General features: G+C 40.1%; 1 protein-coding gene across 4 annotated transcripts in view; it reads left to right on the top strand.

The window, feature by feature from the left end:
• The window catches only part of GALC (galactosylceramidase), a 55,462-nt gene extending 41,695 nt beyond the window's left edge, over nt 1-13,767 (top strand). For all 4 annotated transcript variants that reach the window (XM_010968664.3, XM_045505701.2, XM_010968666.3 and 1 more), the window contains 4 exons: nt 2,694-2,874; nt 6,133-6,296; nt 7,715-7,791; nt 12,975-13,767. In XM_010968664.3, the coding sequence (XP_010966966.2) occupies nt 2,694-2,874; nt 6,133-6,296; nt 7,715-7,791; nt 12,975-13,121 (569 nt within the window). In that variant the 3' untranslated portion in view covers nt 13,122-13,767. The remainder of the gene's footprint in view (nt 1-2,693; nt 2,875-6,132; nt 6,297-7,714; nt 7,792-12,974) is intronic.
• The last annotated feature ends 8,024 nt before the right edge of the window (nt 13,768-21,791 follow it).

Consider the following 21,791-nt stretch of genomic DNA (forward strand, 5'->3'; position numbering starts at 1 on the left):
GGTACTCAGACGTAACTTGGTGTCCATCTTCAGTAATAGTGGACGGATTTCTACCTGTCCCGCCAGTGCGTGATGGGGTGGCTGTGAGAGGTACATTGACTTAGGTGTAAGTCTCTGCATGGTGAACGGATGTTATTCTTGGGTTACTTCAAGATAAATTGCAAGTTGAGGGCCCTGTAATTTTCAGTGCCAAAAAAAAATGGTAGAGGTTATTGTCAGAATGAAAGTTATATAGATCCTACTTGACTTACAATGGGGTTACGTCCGGATAAATGCATTGTAAGTTGAAAATATCCTAAGTCAAAAATGCAATTAAATACACCTAACCCACCGAACCTCGTAACTCAGCCCAGCCTACCTTAAACATGCTCGGGACACCTACACGAGCCTACAGCTGGGCAAAATCGTCTCACACGAAGCCTATTTTATAATAAAGTGTGGTACGTCTCATGTCCTTTATTGATACTCTACTGAAAGGGAAAAGCAATAATAGTCTGGGTCCAGAGCGGTTCTAGACTCTAACTGTGTTGGCTGTTTCCCCTCGTGATCGTGTGGGAGGCAGAGCTGTGCTCACTGCCGCTCACTGCCACTGCCACTGCCCAGCATCACAAGAGGGACTGTACTGTGTATCGTGAGCCTGGGAAAAGATCCAAATTCAAAATTCAAAATTCGAGGTACAATTCTACAGAATCACACTGCTTTCACACCATCAAAAAGTCGAAAACTCGTAAGTTGGGGACCATCTGTAACTCTAATAACCTTTTCTGGGTGAAAGTTAAGATCTGTAACATTGCTACTGTCCCATTATCCGTATTTCATGAACGCCGTTATTGACGTCTTCCGCATGTGAGGAGACTAAAGCACTTAAATGCCTGTCTTCCCACAGTGCTCGCAGACTGAGCGCCACGGGCAGTGAAGCTGTTCTTGGGTAACCCAGCCCACTTTCTGCCCTCTGGCTGTGCCTGGGAGCTTGATATTTGTGCTCTCCTGGTTTTCTCGGAAGATCTGTCCTAAAGCTAGTAGAAAAGCTTTTGATTATAGGTCACTTAGGAGAACCGTGTGAGAAGTTTGAAGGCACGGTCATTGTGGTTACATTCCCAGGTCACTCAGTAAGCGACGAACTTGTTGACTGGTAGATGATGTTGTCTGGCACCCCTGACCTCACAGACAGGGGCCAGGTGCCCTGTTCTCTGCTCCTAAAACCTGTAGCTGTAGGAGAGAGGTCGGGAGGGAGACTGCCGTTGCTGGAGGGCAACTTGAACTTCCTGTTGCTGCCCGGCCGCTTGTTCCACGAGGTTGGAGACTCCTCCCTCCCGCTCCAGTCCCTGCCACAGGGTCTCACCTTCCTTTCCCAGGAAATGATCTCCTGGTTGATTGGAGTACCAGGCCCTGCGGACTCTGTCCTGGACACACCGTGAGCCTCGGGGGAGCCTGGTGCTTTGTTCCCTTGCAACTCTGAAGTGGCCTCATAGACGACCCATTAATGCTAACCTCGAGAGGGGCAGCAGTCTGTTGCTCAGCTGTCTGTTGGCAAAGGGAACGCTTCTTACCTTCAGTAGGCGAGGAGTCTGTGTGGGATTTGGGATATGCCTAATTAATGACTAAAAAACTTCTGCCAACACCAAAACCGTGTATTCTGTGACCTGAAAACTGAAAGGCAACTCCAAGTCTTCAAATCCAAAATGTAATGCTTTATTGGCTGCAAAATAAACTAAAAACTAAAGTTAAAAAACTATATGCCAGACCTTAGAGCTACAGTTGACCCTCGAACGGCACAGGTTTGATGCGTACAGGTCCCCTTACGTGTGGGCAGTTTTCAGTGGTAGATACCGCAGCTCTCCCTCGTCTGTGGTGGGTTGAATCCAAGGATGCGGAGGAACCTCGGATGGGGAGGGGCCAGCTGTGAGTTATATGCGGATTAGTCCTCATGTTGTTCAAGGTGCTTTATAGGGTTTTTGATGTCTGAAATGTTGTGGCGAGTCTGAAAACATTTGAAAAAGCATGAAGTGCAAAGTGGCTATAAGATATTACAACTCAAATTGATCTTCTATAGCCTTCGTCATTGTAGGACTATAATTTAATAAAACTAATTTAGACCCCAAACTGGTTTTTGCTCCATTTTGGAAAGAGAAGAGAAGTTGCCATTTGTAAATTCTGAACTTGGCAGTCAGCCTTTTCTGACATTCTCTCAGCTGCTGACTGTGACCAGTGATTTAGAACCTTGTTTGACACATATTAGAAACAATAAAACTATCTCATATTGAACCCTTGCTAAGTGCTAGCTTTTATACACACTTTATATACATTCTTTTATTTAATTTTCTTGTCCTCTGGCCCTTGAAAATGAGGAAACTTGAGACACAGGGCAGTTAAGAAACTTGCGCATGGAACCAGCTGAGCTGGAATTTGAATGTAGGTCTGCCTTATTCCAGAACTCATCACCTTCCCTCTTAGGCAGTTGCATGGATTAAATATGTAAAGTCTGATGTCAAGCTGACCATAGTGATATTTAATAATGATGATATAAAAGTCAATCGCTCTTTATTAGCCAAATCCCTAAACTTTTACTGGTTATAAGTATCATTTACTTATTTAAAACTTTTCAAAGTATTTCCAAATGTACCAGAAAATGTCAGAAAGGAGAGACTCTGTAAGGATTTGATACTGAACAGAACTTATTGTGTCCTGAACAGATTACCCATTTTTTAGTGAAGCTCCAAATTTTGCTGATCAGACTGGCGTATTTGAATACTTCATGAATATTGAAGACCCTGGAGAGCATCGCTTCACACTGCGCCAGGTTCTCAATCAAAGACCCATTACTTGGGCTGCTGATGCGTTCAACACGATCAGTGTTATAGGAGATTACCAGTGGTATGTAAAACTGACGTCCTTCACATTGCTCTGGCTGGAATAACCTTGTAACGTTGTCAGGCACATTCTGAAGCCAGGACTTTTTAACGTTCTTCCTTGTCTAAGAACCTAACAGGTTTGTGGTAATTGCTGAATATCTGGTCACAAACCAGCCAATTATTCTGTTGCCTCAGTGGCCTTGCCCAATTTAATAATAATTATTGCAGGATAAGACTGATCTTAGTATAGAAATTGAGGATTTGGGGACTAATTATAATTTAAAATTTATTTATAAGCAGACTTTGTGATTTGCCTGTTGCTTTTAAGTTTTTGTTTTTGCTGGTGAATTGATATGTTGATCTGGTGTTGCCACCTGCTGGATCCACACTTGAATTGCACTGTTTGAGCCTTGGTGGAAAATCTATTTACCAGGTGACAGTAGATGGCAACAGTGAAAAGCAAATCAGCTTTTAGTTGGCTGGTGCACTCCACTCTTGTCTTTGGGCATTTGACAAAGAAAGAAGATGTATTTATTCTTCACTCAAAATATAATGGCCAAACCAAAACTTCACCTTCCCCTTTAAGTCAGTTATGAAATGCCAATGTATTGACTTACTATAACTGTTATAGGTGTATCTTTTCTATTTTTTCTTTTAACTAGTGTAATTCCAATGTGAAACATAAAACACAAGCATTCCAGGTTTGGTGATAGTAACTATTAATGCCGAATCACCAGTCTTATCGTGACCAGTCAAGTCATAGCTTAGGAATTGGACAGGAAAGGGAAGATAATTCAGAAAAGAACCTTGAATTGTTCCCCTGTGGGATGCTGCAGAAAGTCTTTATCCCTCCGTATTGCCTTCCTCCCTATTATAAATCCCAACTCTAGTCCCAAGCTCTAATATTAGTCTTGAGAAGTCTAGTCTTCTATGCCTGACTTCCAAGACCCTTTAAAATCTGGTCTCATGCTATTTACTGTGTGTTGTTTGCTGTTACCTTGTTCTGGATTTGAGGCAGCTGGATCTGTTCCGAGAGGCACAGACATCCTACGGTCATTGCTGTTTTCTGGCTGTGATGCCTCTTTATTGCAGGGGAAGGAGGGACTGAAAACTGGGCAACGCTAAACGCTGCTGTGAGCTTTCCACAGCCACCTTATGGCAGAGGTAGCATCCTTTTTACCTTACAGATCGGGAAACTGAGGCTTCAGGGCTAGATTTACTCAAGATCCCATTCTTTGAAGTTCCAGAACCTGAACACGAGGCCAAGTCTGTCTGGTGCTGTAGCCCATGCTCTTTTGAATACACCTCACAGCCTTGTTTTAATCACTGTCTTCTTCCTGAGAGTAGGAGAGGGAAAGTCAGGTGCTATTTGAGTAAGTCGGCGCCACGTGTGCACAGTGCCATCGGTTCTTAGAACTGCGTTTATGGCAGAACTTCCTCTCTCATATTTAGATTTAGTGAAGTATCAGCACAGTAATTTGACTATAAAAGGTGGACTTTACCAAAGCTCCTTAGGACTTCCACCTTGTTAGTGAGCCTTGGTTGAGATCTGAAGACAATCACAAAACTATCTTTTGCTGCACACATCTGAACTCTGCATCCTTTTGATCAAATTTGCTTTAATATATTGGCTGGTTTTTGCTCTCTCAGCACTCTGAGAGATTATGGCTGTGGAAGACTGAACCAGACTTTTATTCAGTTTCCTTCATTATCTGTAAAATTGCCTGTAAATTCTGATGCAAGAATCACTTATTTTGGAATGTAAGGTTAAAAAAAAAAAAGGAAAACGTTTGATCTTCTCTTATTTTAACTCTAAATAGAATAAGTTTGTGGTGCTGACAGGACCTGTACACTTTCAGGCTTTGGATGAACCAGCAGGGAGGTGGGGATGTGCTGGGCGAGGCTGATCCGCAGTGGTTTCGTGCTGGGGATGCTCTGCAGAGAGGAAAGCCCCCTCTGCTGTGGGAGGACACACGAGAGAGACTGGGCTTTAGTTACGTAGCATTTGATTTTCCCATAAAGTAGTCCAGCTTTGGTTAAATGACTAAATGTGAACTTTCCTGATTGCTGTGTGCCTGTTGTAGGTGCTTCTTTTTTATATTTTCCTTTACGTAGTAAAATTGCACTGTGCAAAATTCACTGACTAGAAACTCTGAGAAATGTAAAAAGTCACATAATTCAAGATTCAGTTTTTCCCCATTTCTAAAATATATTTCTTGGCATTCTTAGTTTTATTTTAGATAAATTGCTTGCTGTACTGCTTGGCTGTGTGCAGGCTTTCTAACTCTTTCCCATTTGCAGTTAGAATTTGAGTAGGAGGGGAATTATTTTCCTTGCTCATGTTGGATCGGGGTGGTGCATCGCTGCAGAAGGCGTCTAGTAGCGTTTCTAGAAGGAAGCCTGGAGGAGAGCTCACTGTTAAAGCTCTGATAGTTCCTGGCTGGCTGAACCTTTCCCCTCCTTTGATATACTGGTGTCAACCAGAGATCCCTGGACCAGAGTTTGCCTGCCTCTGTGTAGATAGAGATGCTCTATAGGGGGAAGTGGTTCTCAGAGTGGAATTCCCCAACCAGCAGCGTCAGCATCACCTGGCAGTTTGTTAGACATGCAAGGTCAAGGGGCCCACCAGAGACCTACTGAATCAGAGCCTGTGGGGGAGCCAGCAGACTGAATCGAACGAGCCCTCTGGGGTGATTTCAACGCTGCTCAAGTTTGAAAACCCCTGCCTATAGAGTCAGGGTAGAGTTGACTGTGTCTTTGCAGAGAAATAATTTTAGATCTTTCTTCTGGAGTTTTTAAGTCTTGTTAGGATTAAACGTAAAAATTAGCCCCAATGTAGCTTATGTTCTCCCAAAGGCTCCTAGTAGTCTTCTTGCTTCTCTCTGCTGATGGAAATTTAATAAACCTCTTTGCTCAGAATTATGTGAAAACTTACCTTTTATGTATTCCTAGAGAAAATGGCTTTTATTATATTTTTAGAATGAGAAATTGTTTTATTATAGAGAGATAGGAAATATGTTCTTAGTAAACTTGAAAACAGTAAATATTATTTTCCAGTAGTAAGTCATTAAAAGAGTGATGAAATGACTTGACTTTAATCCTGTAAAGCTTAAAACCATTATCAGTGAAGATTCTTGAAGGCCATCCCTGCCATAAGTGTAGGCTTAGCAAATCACGTACTCACCTCAATGAGAAGTTTGGAAGCATGTGGCTGTGAAATGAGCCATTTGTGCTACATTGGAAATGACATAATTAAAAGCACTAACACTCCCTTCTGCAGGTCCAATCTGACTATAAAGTGTGATGTCTATATAGAGACCCCTGAGAAGGGGGGTGTGTTCATTGCTGGAAGAGTGAATAAAGGTGGCATTTTGATTAGAAGTGCCAGAGGAGTTTTCTTCTGGATTTTTGCAGATGGAACCTACAGAGTTACAGGTGATCTAGGTAAGTAGCTTCCTCTATAGCACGTGACTCACTATGTGATATGTTGCTGTATCTGTTTACTACTTAAGGGAGTAACAAAAGAGCTTTATACCCCAGTGTGCTGGACATTTAATTGGGCAGAGATTTAACACAAGTAAGCAAATACCAAACAATTCAAAATTATAGTGTTAATTAATTGGTACAGAGAGAGGCAGCACAGTGAAAGAGAAAATTGTGCAAAGCTTTTCGGCTATTGTAGAGGAGAACTAGGCTGCCAGGGTAGGACTACCGTAGGCTGGGGGTGAGGTGGTATCAGTACCGAGAGGATGCCTAGGAAATACTATAAATAAAAGCAAGACTGTCAGAATGTTGCAGGTGTGCTTATGGAAATGTAAGGGGAAGGACTGATTTGCTTACAATGGAGAAATCCTACTTCTTGGCTTAGTCAGTAACTTGAAAACAGCTTGACTTTTCTCGTTCATCTGAATAGTCCTTGTCTTAGTAGAATAGTATTTTATCCAGAATGGGCACTTTTAGAGCCTGTTCAGGTTGAATTCCATCCAGTTCACTTTGGTTTGTGCACACACTGCTTTGTTGAAACTGGTCTTTATTGCTGGTGACTCTTCTTGATTCACAGTCTCTTGAATTTTATCCTGCATTAATAAAAACTCTTCTGTCCTAAAGTTTACTCCTCTTTGCCTCTTCCTGAGGTGAAAAGGGCTTCAATTATAAAATAACAATTAAAGAAGGAGTGTGTAAAAAAAAATTAGAATAGGAATTGCATAATCATAGCATGACCGATCGAGAAGGTACCTCACATTTTCCAATCCAAAACAGAGTGCCAGAGAGGACAGCTGATTGGCCCAAGGTCTCAGAATGAGTTAGTGGCGGAACTGGGACTAGGAATTTAAATCTGTGTCTTCAGTCCCCACTGCTCTGTGTTTTAAATTGCCCATCGGACGTCTCATTCTGGGTTTCTCTCGGACATTCAAATATAATGCATTCAAAAATGGTTATTTTCTCTGCGTAATTCTCAGTGAATGCTGTTACCATGTGGCCAGTTACACTAGCTGCAACGCTTATGGTACTTTTTGACTGTTCCTTCTTATCCTCTGTATTTAATCCAATCGGGTGTACATATATATACCTGAACTGTACACACTAATACACTGTTGTACCATAGTTAGTTTGTAAGTTTATTCTCTAGTTCTTTTGTGAGCTCATATATAGTATATGGCTTGGGGTTGGCTCTCTCTGCATGTTGAATGCATGCCTGAGTGAAGGATGTTTTGCTTTAGAATCAGTTATAGTTATGGAAACGTCAATTTTATTAAGGCTGATTCTGCTGCATACAAATGCACCTGAGAACCCCCACTGAGTTCTGCGATTCTGTGATTTAGATTTTAAAGATGTATCAGGATAATCTTTTTGTGTTACAGCTGGATGGACCATATATACTGTAGGACGTGCTGACATTACAGCAAAAAAGTGGTATACGCTCACTTTAACTATTAAGGTGAGTATTGCTGATCAGAACGCCTGGAGGTAAACTGCTCTTTCCTTGTGACTTTTTAGCATGTTCTGTTACCAGATGGGAGGGGGAAAGTGTGATAAGTAGTGGAAATAGGCAGAGAATCTGCCACGATACCAGCAAACCACTGTCCCTGGGATGACAGTGTGTGTCTGGGTAAGCCCACGTGAGAACCATCGACAGCTGACTTTATCACCCCCACTATTTTTTCAAATTTTGTTTCTGTTTTTTAAACTCAAGAGTAATTAATAGATAAATTTAATAATTGAACTATTTTTTTCAAGTTTTCTTAAACCAAGATTCTGATTGGAGCTAACAGGTATAAAAGCAAAGCCACATAAGTTTATTTTTGATGGTTAAGAATGATTTGGTCTTCAACTATAAAGACAATTTTTTTTAGAAGTTGGTTTCCATGACTCTTTTTTTGTCAGAGAAGATTGACACCGGATTAACTGTAGTATCATGGGAATCTAAAAATATGTGTCAATTTACTGGTTGATCATCGGTAATTGATTGACATGCTTCCAAGGGATGCTGTGTGGAGAAAGTCCTCTGTATAATGTACTGCTCTTGGCTAAAAGAGTCCTGTCATAAGTTTGTCTAGGTTACAGTAGATGTTAAAAATGGAATTCAAATAGCTTTGAACTTGTTCTCTTACTCAACCAGCAAAAGTGACTACTGATTTTTCTGGCAGTAACAGTAACATGCACTGAATGTCGGGTTTGGGTGTAACATAGTTTATTTAACTGTGTCACACTTGATGGGCATAACCTGGCTCCCAGTTCTCCCCTTTTGCAGTGAACTGAGGCAGTAAGGGCTGGCTTACTTGCAGGCAGAAGGGAGGGATCTTTTACTTGCCTCTTGGGGTACCCATGTGCTGTTGTTTGTTTAGGAAGATACTAGGTCTTGGAATTGGATTTTAAATTTTAACAGCTACTTCCCTATTGCTAGCCAAACTATATCAATTTTTATAGCAGTTATAACATATTTGATATTATCGATTTTAAAGATTTTTTTTCAAACTAATAGACATGATTTTTATTTCCTAGATAATTAAGGAGGTCACACATCTTCTTATGTTTATTGGCTATTTGTGTTTTTTTTTCTTCTCTGAAGTTACCCATTCACATTCTTTCCTCATTTTCCTATTGTGTTGTCTTTTTCTGACGAATTTGTATGAATTTATTATATATTCCGGGTAGTAACCTATTGTCTGCTGTATATGCCACAAATATTTTCTTCCATTCTGTCTCATGTACTTCAGTTTTGCTTATGGTTTTTTCATGAATAGAAATTTTAAATTTTGGTACTGTCACATATTTCACTTTTTTTATTGCTTTTTTGCTTTATTTAAGAAGGCCTTACCTTTTCTTAAGGTTAGAAACATTTTTCTGCCTCCAGCTAAACAAAGTTTAGGATTTTTTTTGTGTGTGTTTAAGTTTTTAATCCACCTGGAATTTATTTGTGAATCATAAGGAGAAAAGCCCTATATATATATATATTTTTTAAAACAAATGGATAGCCAACATCATTTATTATATAAACTGTCCTTTTGCTTTTGATTTAAAGACCACCTTTTTGATACAACAACTCATCACATGTGCAGAGGCTTATTTCTGAACTTTTTTCTGTTCTTTAATTGCTTTGTCTGTTACTATCCAGTATCACATTTTAAATTGTGTCTACTTTAGAAAATCTTTGATTATGTGGTTTACTCCCTTCCTTCCTTCTGAGTCTTTCCTGAGCACCTTATGTAGCATAGTACCCCATGTCCCTCACTGCCCCTCTTTCCTTCCTTTATTTTTCTCCGAAGCTCTTACTACCTCCTGGCATCATGCATGTTCTGTTGATCGCTTGTGTGTTTGTCCTGCTCCCTTCACTAGGACCTGCTCCTTTCACGACAGGCACCTCTCTGTTTCAGTCACTGCCGGCTCTCCGGCACCTAGAAAAGTGCCTGGTGCACACACAGAGCAGGAGCCCGGTGCATCCTTGTTGAATGAATGAGTGGTTATCTGGTGAGGCAAGCTCCTCATTATTTCTTTTTAAAATTACCTTTTCTATTATAGTATATTTACTCTTCTATTGGAATTTTTAAGACATCTTTTCAGTTCCATGAAAAATGTTGCTAGTATTACACTGAATTTATACATCAATTTGAGTAAAAATAATATATTTGTTTAGAATAATGTGTTTCCCTCTCAAGAACATGGTCACAGGAACATGCTGCATCTCACCATTTATTAAAATCTCCCACTATGTCCTTCAGTTTTATTTTTGTAGTTTTTGCACATTTCTTGTTAGGCTTATTTTTAGTAACTATGAATTTTTTGAAATCATGAATGAGACTTAAAAGGTAAATTTCCTAATTTTCTAAAGATACTTTGCATACATAGTTAACAAAATCAAAGGGGCTTATTGAAAACAGCTGCCTCCTGCCTCGCCGCTTGTCCCTTCCTCCTCACCCCACTCTGTTCTGTTCCTCCGACACAGCCACTTTGAACGATGTTCGCTGTTTCTTCGGGTATCTCTCTAATACAGTGGGATTTACTGCTTTTAGAAATCAATTCCCATCTTGCTACTGGGATAGATGGGGATTTTGCTGACTTACACCTGCTCCACCCACTACCCCATTATTTCTTGCTCCGTCAACTCTGGGCAGTTCTGCTTCTCCCTTGCATTTCAGCTCTGCACACGCACTCCGAGAATCTTTCTGCAACTCTCCAATCTAAAGTGGTCCCCCAGGCACTCGTTGTAACATCAACCTGTTTTAATTCTTCACGTGCTACTTATTGCTAAGCTCTTATTTATCATGTGTGTGTTTGTATGTCTCCGTCTGCTGGAATGTAAGCTCCCTAAGAGCAGGGACCTTGTCTTTCTCATTCATCCTAGATTCTCAGTGCATTAAGTAACATTTGGTGTATAAAAATTCACTCCATAAATGAAAAACAAAACATCTCTTATGATGTTCATTTTCCAAATTACTGCCAGTATTAGGATTTTTTCATTTTAACGTTGGCCATTTTTGAATTTTTCTCAACACACACCAGATGCTCTATCTCAGCACTGCTGCTTGATGGTTAGAGCAATAGACTTGAAAATATTTTGTTGCTCAGCCTCTATTTCTCATCATAATATCATGAAGACACACCGTTCTTGTGCATGGAGTCATATATATGTATATATGAGTAAATATTTGCAAGTTTGGTACAGTACCTGTTATGTGGTAAGCACTTAATGAGTCAAATTAATACTCTTAGCAGTGGGTGTGTTTGGAACCAGACAGCTTTCATCTTTCCTTACTGGCATATGCTGAGACTTCCAGCAAGTTATTTCACTTTTTTACCTTCTGTTTCTTTATCTGTAAAATGGAAGTAGGTTGTTTTAGAGTCAAGTATTTTTTATTTTTTCACTGGACACCTTGTTATCAAGCATCTGTTACGTGCACTGTTCCCGGTGCTGCGGATGCAGCCGTGAGCAAGACGGATGAGGTTCCGGCTCTCTCGGTGCCCGTTTTCTTCGAGGACGGGGGCTAGTAGACTCTTTCTGTAAAGGGCCAGAAAGTGCATGTTTCAGGCTTTGTGACCCATGTGGTCTGTGTTGCAGTTTTCCAGCTCTGCTCTTGGCGGTGGGAAAGCAGCCACAGACAGTAAGTAGGTGAATCGGGTGGCTGTGTTCCAATAACATTTAGTTTATGAAAATAGGTGGCTGACCTGGGGGCCATAGTTGGCTGACTCCTGCTCTGAATGAACAAGTAAATACAATTATGAAAGAAAAATGGGATAATGAGGTAAAGAAGCTCCCCTGCCAGATTCTCTAGTGAGAGGTCCAGGAAGACTGTTTAGAGTTGGTGATGTTTGTCCTGAGATGCGACTGGTGGGAGGAGCAGCCATGCAGAGGGCACTTCTGTGACCAGCCTCGGGAGAGGAGCAGCTGGGAGGCCAGGATGGCCGAGGCCTGGGGAGCGAGGGCAAGGGGAGGATGGGATGAGGTGCCGTTAGACACAGGCTTCGCGCTTAATGTGATTTGTATACTTGAGTCCCTTGGCTCAGTGTTAATATTCACCATTCACTAAGTGGAAGAAGATACTCAGCCTGCACTTTGAGGGCTGAAGACCACTGCAGGTGTGTAGTAACAGAAGGGCGTGTGGCTCTGAATGCGGAGTTGGGCAACTCCAAGTCCAGCCCTAGCGCTGCTGGTAAACCTGTGACTTTGATTTTTAATCCTGTTACTTTGGCAGTGGCTCCATATATTAAATAAAAGAACTAAATGAAGGCCCATCCCATGATAATTCTCTGACTTAAGAGCAGATTTCATTTTGGTTCTTGGCCTAGTACTTTGGGTCTTCAGCTCTTCACCCTTTGAAATTAGCTAGTTTTACGTGTAGCTATAAGGAGTATGCTGTGAACATACGCTCAGAAGCATGCTGGACGGTGATAGTAAGGGTCCATGTGCATTGTTCGCTGTGTTCCAGGCGCTTAGCTAAGCAGGAATGGCAGCTGTCTGCGGAGGACTCTGTCAGTGATCAGTGAGTTGTTCCTGTGGATTCTTTCCTTCCTCTCCCCGTCCCCTCTCCCACCCTCCAAATCATCGGGTTAACTGATGGCTACTATTCTTCTAACTTAAGGGTGGGCTCTTGATGTGACTTTGAAACGATACTCTGTACATGGGGATAAAACAATAAAACTAAGGTTAATTACTACTCCCCCGGCAGGGCCGAGGTTCCTGAATGAAGATCTTAAACAAACATTTTCGCTTCAGCAGTCCTGTCTGAAGAGCTGGTGGCTGTAAGCCACCACCCATGTACTTGCAACTACTTATAAATAACAGATGTTTTTTATTTTAGTGAGCTTTTGTCTAAAATTTTATCATAATGTTAGGAAAAGTGTTCCATTTCTTCCAGTTTTACAGCACTTTGGTGGAGTACAAGAAAATATTAAGATTTTCCTTGTGCCTTCAAAACTGTTTATATAAATAGATAAGAATTTCCTCTGGGAGAATTTTCCCTGCATTTCAAACTTTTGCTCAACCTTGTGGAATCGTTTTGCTGTGGTTATGTCTTAAGTGAGAAGGCTGTTTGCTGCACTAAGTAGGTGGGCCATCCATTAAGGGACAGACTCCAGAGGATCATTCTCACGTGTCTTCACGGGCTGTGTTTCTCCCCGCTCCAGGGTGGCTTCTCGTCTGGCCTGCTGAATGGCCGGCCTCTCTGGAAGAATGTGTCCGTGACCTTCCCGAAGCATGGCTGGGCCGCGATAGGAACGCACTCCTTTGAGTTCGCACAGTTTGACAACTTCCACTTGGAAGCTGCACACTGATACTCATGAAGTGCCACAGAACCCTGCAGGGATTTTCTTTTTTTTTTGGTTTTGGTTCAGAGCCAATTCTTGTTCTGATGGATCAATAGATGAGCCTTTTGGAGGCTAAAAATAATGAAGAGAAATGGGGAGAAAAAAATATTTTTGCTAGACCCCCTGGAAGATTTTTTTTTAACTAATTCCAAGGGGAAATGGATGAACCTCTGACGTGACCTGTTATGTCCTGCAGACAGGACCCTGTGTACGTCGGTCCTGTCCTTAGGAGTGGCTTGGGTGTTCAGACCTCAAAGCCTCGTATTAAGCTGAGGGAGCTCTCGTCATCTTATTTGCAAGTGACCATGCAGATGGCAGCAATGTGATCATCACTGTGATGCACTTCTTCATGCTGACCGCGTGTCCGAGGGAGCTGGCGACCTCCTCGCAGGTGACGCTGCCGCACCAGGAAGCTGAAGGACACTGGAAGTGCCGCTTTTTGAAAACCACTTCAACGTGTTATGCTTACACACTAACAAGTGTTTTTCTTTTCCTTTTTAAGATGATGCTTTTGAATTATAGACATGATGAGTGGGATGATTTGAAAAATGCCTCATTAATAAACTACCTCCAAAGCTATTTCTACACTAATAAATAGCAGTGGATTAATTGAGTCATCTGCATTTTTTATTTCTTTTGAATCCAACTTTTGGTCTTGTGACCCTTGTAACTCTCTGTGGCTGAAAGGAGGACGGAAACCCCACATAGCCAATGCTGGAAGGGGGTCCAGAGGTAAATTGTAGCAGTTTTCTTGTGTTTCATTTCATTGTGCCTTTAATGATCTGTCTTCTCTTGTGGCGCTGGAGACAGACTAAAATAGCGAATGAATACATTTATCACCTTGTGCTGGGAAGAAGAACCCTTAGCCTTTTGCTAGTTCACAGAATTGGATCATCCTCTAACATTTTGTTTAGTTAGATGCATTTATTTCGTTGAAGTACAGATATGTTTAAGCACGGGTGAGCAGATTTCTAATGCAGTGTAATTTACATCTAAGCATTAGTGTACCTCGTAGAAACAACTCAGTTATTCATGTGGATAAAGTAAATTCTGGAATTCTTTATAATGAAAGCTTAAAGCTTTGTTGAACGAATTCTACAATTTTTGAATTTGTAGTGGTTTAATGTAGGCTAAACTGACATGAAATTTTGTATTACTGTTAGAGACAAGAAACTAAATATTAGAATAAATTAGATTACAGAGAAAATTTTAAAGTTAAAACTCAAGTCTAAGTGATTTCCAGTTTAGGTCCCTACATATTTTTAAAAATTAACTTTATTGAGGTATAATTTACATACAATAAAATATTCCCATTTTAAGTGTACAGTTCAGTGAGTCCCGATAAATGGATACACCCAGGTAACCAACACCCCAACCAAGATATTGAACATTTCCATCACCCCAGAAAGCTCTCTTGTACACCTGTGCAGTCATTTCCCTCACCCCCGACCCCAATGTCAGGCAACCACTGATCCGATTTCGATCACTATTGGTAAGTTTTCTTTGTTCCAAAACATTATAAAAGTGACATCATGCACTTGGTATTCTTCTGTGAATGGTTTCTTTCATTCAACATAAAGCTTTTGAAATTTGTCTATGTGCCATGTATATCGACGGTTTGCTCCTTATTTCAAAGATTATTCCGTGGTATGAGTAGAACACAATTTGTCCCCCAGTTTTTGGTATTGCAAATACAGCTGTTACAAACATTTGTGTACAAGTCTTTGTGTGGACATATGTTTTCATATTTTCTGGGTAAATACCAAGGAGTGAAACTGCTCAATCTTTCAGAAAGTGTGTGTTTAACTTTATAAGAAATTGTCAAACTGTTTTCCAAAATAATTGTATGATTTTACAATCCCATTAGCAATGTTTGAGAGTTTTTGTTGCTGCACATTCTTGTCAAGGCTTCCTATTGTTACTCTTTCCAATTTTAATCCTTTCTTGTGGCTTCATAATATGTACATTTGATATTGAGCGTCTTTTCAAGGGCTTATGTGTCATTCATTTATTTTTGGGAAATGTCTGTTCAAATCTTTTGCTCATTTAAAAAATTTTGTTCTCTGTCTTAATATTGAGTTATAAGAGCTCTTTATACATTTTGAGTAGAAGATTTTTTTTCTCCAAGTCTATATCTTTTGAAGAGTATAAAATTTTAATTTGGAAGTCCAGTTTATCATTTTTTTCTTTTATGGTAGGTGTTTTTTTGGTATCCTCAGACATCTTTGTTTACCCCAAGTTCACGGTAATTTTCTCCTAGAAATGTAATATATTTAGCTTTTATATTCAGATCTGTGATCCACTTTGCATTACTTTTTGTACATGGTGAGAGGTGAGGATTGAGGTTCATTTTTCCTATATGGATATTTAGTTTTTCCAGCATCATTTGCTGAAAAGACCTTCCTTTGTCAAAAATCAATTGACTGTACAACCAGTAATAAACTCTGTATTCTGTTCTACTGACCTATGTGTCTATCTCTAGGCAAATACCACACTGTCTTCATTACTGTAGTTTTATAGTAAATATTGAACTCAGTTTATCCAACTTTGTTCTTCAAAATTGCTTTGGATAATCTAGGTCCTTTACATTTCCATAAATTTTAGACTCATATATTTCTGTAAACAGCTTTCTGGAATTTTGATTGGGAGCACATTGAAATTATAGATGGGGAGAGTGGATAGCTTAATAATATTTACCCTTCAATCCATGAACATGTTACATCTCCCTGTTTTTAGGCTTCTCATAATACCTCTCAGCAATTTCTATAGTTTTCAGTGAGCAGATCTTGTACATATTTTATTAGATTTATCGTTAAATATTTTAGGTTTTTCAATGCTGTTGTAAATGGTGTTTTTTTTCCTTATTTCATTTTTCAGTTCTTTGTGCATACATTGAAATACAGTTGATTTTCTTATGTTGACCTGCAATCCTCCTGCATTACTAAATTCACTTATTCCAGTAGACTTTTCTTTTCTTCCTTTCTTTCTTCCTTTCTTCCTTTCTTCCTTCCTTCCTTTCTTTCTTTCTTTCTTTCTTTCTTTCTTTCTTTCTTTCTTTCTTTCTTTCTTTCTTTCTTTCTTTCTTTTTCTTTCTTTCTCTTTCTTTCTTTCTTTCTTTCTTTCTTTCTTTCTTTCTTTCTTTCTTTCTTTCTTTCTTTCTTTCTTTCTTTCTTTCTCTTTTTCTTTCTCTTTCTCTTTCTTTCCTTCCTTCTTTTCTTTTCTTTTCTTTTCTTTTCTTTTCTTTTCTTTTCTTTTCCTTTTTTCTTTCTTTCTTTCTATTGAAGTATAGTATGCTGTGTCAATTTCTGGTGTATCCAGTAGCTTTTTTTAAAAATAAATTCTTCAGGATTTTTTACATATATAGTAATGTCACCTGTGAATACAGTTAGTTTTACTTCTTCCTTTCCTGTACGTCTGCTTTGTTTCTGATATTGTTGCCTTACTGAACTGGTTGAGAGTTCCAGTACAAGGTAGGGAAGCAGTGATGAGAGCAGATGTCCTTGCCGTATTTCTGATCTTAGGGGAGAAGTGTCTGTCATCATCAAGTGTGATGTTAGCTTATAGAGGGTTTTTTGTTGTTTTTGTTGATTCCCTTTGTCTAGGGAAAGTTACCTTCTATTTCCAATTTGTTGAGAATTTTTTATGACTAGAGATTGACTTTATTAAATACTTTTTCTACACCTAATAAGATATTTCTCCTATATTTTATTAAGGTGGTATATCCCATTGTTTGAGTTTTAAATATTAAAATAACTTTGTATTCCTGAGCTGTATCATGACCAAGTGGGGCTTATTACCCTGTTTATATAGTAGTGAATTTGATTTGCCTGTATTTGGTTAAGGGTTCTTTTTGTCTATGTTTATGCAGAATACTGATCTAGCTTTTTTTTTTTTTTTTTTTTTCCAGTATCTTTGTTTGGTTTTGGTAACAGGATGATGATTTGTAAAATCAGTTGGGAAGTATTCCCTCCTCTCCTTTGTTTTCTGGAAGGTTTTGTGAGTTTCTTAAATCTTAGATCAGTTGTGTCAGTCAGGGTAGAGTTAGGAGACAGAAGCCACACTAGGAAAAAACTTAAAGGCTTATTAACTAATAGCATGATTAACTACTAAGGGGTAAAGAGAACCCTAAAGAATACAGAAATGGTGGATGCAGAGATCAGCTGCTTCCTTGGCTGGGGCAGGGGACTCAAGGAAGGAGCAAATTTGTAACAGGGCTTTGCTGCAAGACTGAGATTCAGGTCTCGTTGGAAAGGGGGTGGCTGTGACACTGTGGATGGTGTAGAAGTTTGCTGAGATGGCGCATGCTGGTCCTGGCAAGCAGGAAACTGTCTTCTGGGGTATGTTTGAGACTCACTGGAAAGCTGCCTCCTCAGCTGCTGCTGAAACTCTAGAAACTTCTCCTTTGTGATGCTGGTGAAACTTCCTGGGAAAGCACCTGGAGTGTTGATGACAGTCACTGGAGGGTAAGTACCATTGGCTGTCCCCGCTCTCGCTGGAAGGGGTGCATCACAGGATGTCCCCAGTGCTGCCAGGAGCCACACACCACAGGAGCAAGAAGAAAGCACGCTGTCTCAAGGGTGAAGGCGCCTTCCTTCTCCATGTCCCTGTGGTACCATGCTGGCGGCAAAAGAGAAGTGTTTATGGGCCCAACTCCAGTGTCACAAAGCAGGTCAAAGAAGAGGCATTGGGGGCTGAGAAACTGACAGAAACAGGGCTCTTCAGTTAAAAAGTTTTTTTTTAACTTTTTTTTTTTTATTGAGTTATAGTCAATTTACAATGTGTCAATGTCCAGTATAGAACACAATTTTTCAGTTATACATGAACATACATATATTCAATGTCACATTTTTCTTTTCACTGTGAGAGCTTTAAAATTTTTTATGTCAATTTTGGCAGTTTGTGTTTTTCAAGGAATTTTTCTATTTCTTGTAAGTTATTTGTTGGCATAAACCGGTTTATGATATTTACTTATTTTAACGTCTGTAAGACATTCCTGAAATGGACAATTTGTGCTTTTTCTCTTTACTAGTATAGTTAAGAGTTTTGTCAATTTTATTTATCTTTCAAAGAACCAGCTTTTGGTTTCTTTGATTTTTTTCCTTTTATTTCTTTGCTTTCTGTTTTATTGATTGCTGTTTATACCTTTGCTATTTAGCTTCTTCAACTTACTTTGGGTTTAATTTCCTCTTTTCCTAGCCTCTTAAGATGTCAGCTTAATTTTGATTTTGGGTCTTCTTTTTCTTAAATATCGGCTTTTAATACTAAAATTTTGTCCAAAGATTAATTTAACTGCCTCACATATTTTGATAGATCATGTTTTTATTTTCATTGAGTTCAAAATTTTTTTTAATTTCCCTTGTATTTTTGATCTTTGTGCTGATTAGAAGCGTGGTGTTTAATTTCCAATTATTTGAGGATGTTTCAGATTTCTTTTTTGTTATTCATGTTTAGCTTCATTTTGTTGTGGTCAGAGAAGATGCTCTGATTTCAATTAAAATGTATCTAAACTTGTTTTAGGATCCAATTTATCTTAGTCAATGTCTCTTGAAAAGAATACAGATTCTGCAGTGATTGGCTGTAACATTTAAAAATAGTAATTAAGTTGTGTTGGTTGATAGTGTTGTTTAAGAATTCTGTGTCCTTACTGATCTTCTGTCTGCTTGTTCTGTCAATTACTGAGAGGGGGGTGTTCAAGTGTCTGCATACAGCTGTGTATTTTCTGTTTCTCCTTTCAGTCCCAACAGTTTGATTCTTTTGGAGCTTTTAAAGCTTCATCAGGGCAGGTCCAGGGGAGCCTTTACTCCAGGTCTGGAGTAGCCCTGTTTGTAAGGCATGAAATTCTCTGGGAGTTCAACGACTTCACCATATAACTCCACTATAGTTCAGATCTTGGACGTCTCCCAGCCCTGTGAGAATTTTGATAGTTGTTCAGCTAACGGGTCCTTGGAAACTTTTCGCTGGTAATTCTTTGCTTGGCTCATGGAGTTTCACGCCATGAATATGCAGCTTAGTCTAGAGCCGAAGATGCAAATGGACCCCTTTGTAGGTTTCTGGACCTCTCTTCCTGCATAGCTCCCTCCTCTCAGGTGCCCTGCAGTGCAGATTTCAGATGTCTCAGCCTCCGTGAACTCTGATCCTTTTCTCTGCAGCTCTCCCAGACCGTTGCTTCCTCCAGACTTTGTATTTGCCCTCTGTGTACCGGAATCTGGTAAATGCCTCCACGTCATAGAAACTGGTGCTCATACGGCTCACCTCATTTACTTCCCGTCTTTCAGGGATCACAGTCCTGAGGTGTGTTGTCCACTCTCTGAAACATTTGCTTATAGTGAAAGGACTGGTCCAGTTCCAGTTACTATTCTTTCATGGCTGAAAGTGGAACTCTCTACTCATTTAAGTCTTAACTTTCATGGACCTTTTCTGAAATCTTTTAACACTAATAATTTGAACCACATATCATGACTTCGATGCTGTTTCAGGTATAGCTTGATCTTCTCAAGTAACTTTTAATTCTTTAGGTAAAGAATGTGTCTCATGCTTTGACATCCCCTGTATTGGTGCACACTTTTGAAGAGTTGTCAGCAAAGACTTGATTTCTGGTCGGCTTTGATTTGATATGCTCAATTTTTATGAGACCACTGGTAACCATGAATTGTATTTATTGAAGCAGAGAAGCTAAACCTTTCAATGAAAACACTTTGTAAATGGCCAGAGTTACTTCACGTACTGTCTTGGGCTGCTGTGACAAAACACCATACGCTGAGTAGCTTATAAACCACAGACTTGTATTTCTCACAGTTCGGGAGTCCAAGATCAGGCACCAGCATGCTCGCCTTCTGGTGAGGGCCCCCTTACTGGTTCATAGCGGATCCTTCTGTGTCCTCACACCATGGAAGGGGCTAGGGATCTCTCTGGGGCAATTTTATGAAAAGTAACAACCCCTTAACCTCATGACCTAATCACTTTCCCCCATTATAATACATTCATATTGGGCATCAGGATTTCAGTGTATGAATTTGGGGGAGACATGAGCATTCAGATCATAGCACCCACCTGGAAGTATCAGCTGTGGGGGCACCACTTAAAGGACTGAACTGGAGCCTTAAGGTCTGGGTTAAATGCCAGCTCTATTGCTTATCTGACCGGTGGAATCACTTAAGCCTTCTGGACTGAAGCCGCAATTTCTAGAAAACAAAGAAACGCGGCTGGTCACTGAGACAAATTCCAGCTCTTACCCTGTAATTCTGTGACCTGTAAATCTGTGTTTCTTTATTTAATTCAAATCTTGCTTACCTGAAGAGGTAACTTCTTTTTCCTTAAGTCCATATGGTTTGCCATTGTCTCCATACTTAAGCTGATCAGACACTGCAGTGGCAGATTCCATTCTTCTAGATACGTGACCTGCTTAAAGAAGCCCACTTTATCAGTCTCACAGAACCATGAGTAATATTTCAGACTGTCATGGGGTCCACACCTTGTGATAAGTTAGACTGCAGTCAGCGGTAGTCAAGAGGCATGATTTAGGCACCACAGTTTTGTTCATGGGTGGATTCCTTCTAACACTTAATTTTTCTTTTATTAATATTTTACTGTCATTTGAAAGAAATACCTGTTTTCTTTGTATGTCAGAAGTATTATAATTTGATCCTATTAATCTGAAAATAGCCTTTTTGCTTAATTCAAGCCCATGGATAATTTGAAACATTTAATACATGTTCTCCTTCACCTCCACCTCCTCCTCCACATTCTCTTCCTTTTCTGGCTTCTTTTTTCCTCCTCCCTCTTTCCTTCCTTCTCCAATAAGACAACTGGATATCCATATAATTGATACTTGTTACTCAACTGGAAAAAAATGCAGATACTTTGAGAAACTGTGGGGAATGTTGGGCAAGAAATCTGAAGTGATTTTGTTCCAACAGGATATTTATAATTTTCACATTCACTGGGGGAGGGAAACGTTATGAAATTGAGCGATTTGAAAATTATACTGAAAAGACAGTTTACTACTTTCTCCACCTGTTTAACAGATTGCACTGATGAACGTTTTTGAATTGTGTGGTGTGCTCTGAGCACGATGTGGGGAGCGTTTTTAAGCCCGTGTTAAAGACGTTATGCAGGGTGGTGCCAGGTGCTGTGGGGCTCAGTGTGGACTTTGGCATCTGTGACATTGCTGCCATGGGTTCACTGCTCTATTTGGTTACAAACAGGCTATCAGCCAATCAACTGCAAGACCCTGCTCAACACAGGGAGAAGATACTGCTTCCTTTAAAGTAAGAAGATGATAGTAAACTTACCTGTGAATGGCTCTTCAGTGTGGGGGACGCCGTGGCATCCTCCCAGGTGGGCTGGTGCAGTTTCTGGCCCTGAAGGCTCGTGAGGTTTCTCAGCTGCTTGTGATACCGTCTGATGGGGGTGGGGATCTGGTCATGTTGTTGACAGATGGAAGGATTCAGGGTGCCTCTATCCTCCTGTCTCTTTCCAACTGCTTGGGAGACTAGGTATGTGCGTGGCTACTCCTTATGTGTAACTGGTAACAATCTCAGACTCATCTGAGAGTTTACTGCAAGACTGGGTAAGTGGAAGGTCAGGTACAGCCGCCCCTGACCAGTATGGCCACAGACCCCACTGAGGTCCCTTCCT

Source organism: Camelus bactrianus, chromosome 6 (assembly GCF_048773025.1).
Source record: "Camelus bactrianus isolate YW-2024 breed Bactrian camel chromosome 6, ASM4877302v1, whole genome shotgun sequence".
In the NCBI taxonomy this organism is placed as follows: domain Eukaryota; kingdom Metazoa; phylum Chordata; class Mammalia; order Artiodactyla; family Camelidae; genus Camelus; species Camelus bactrianus.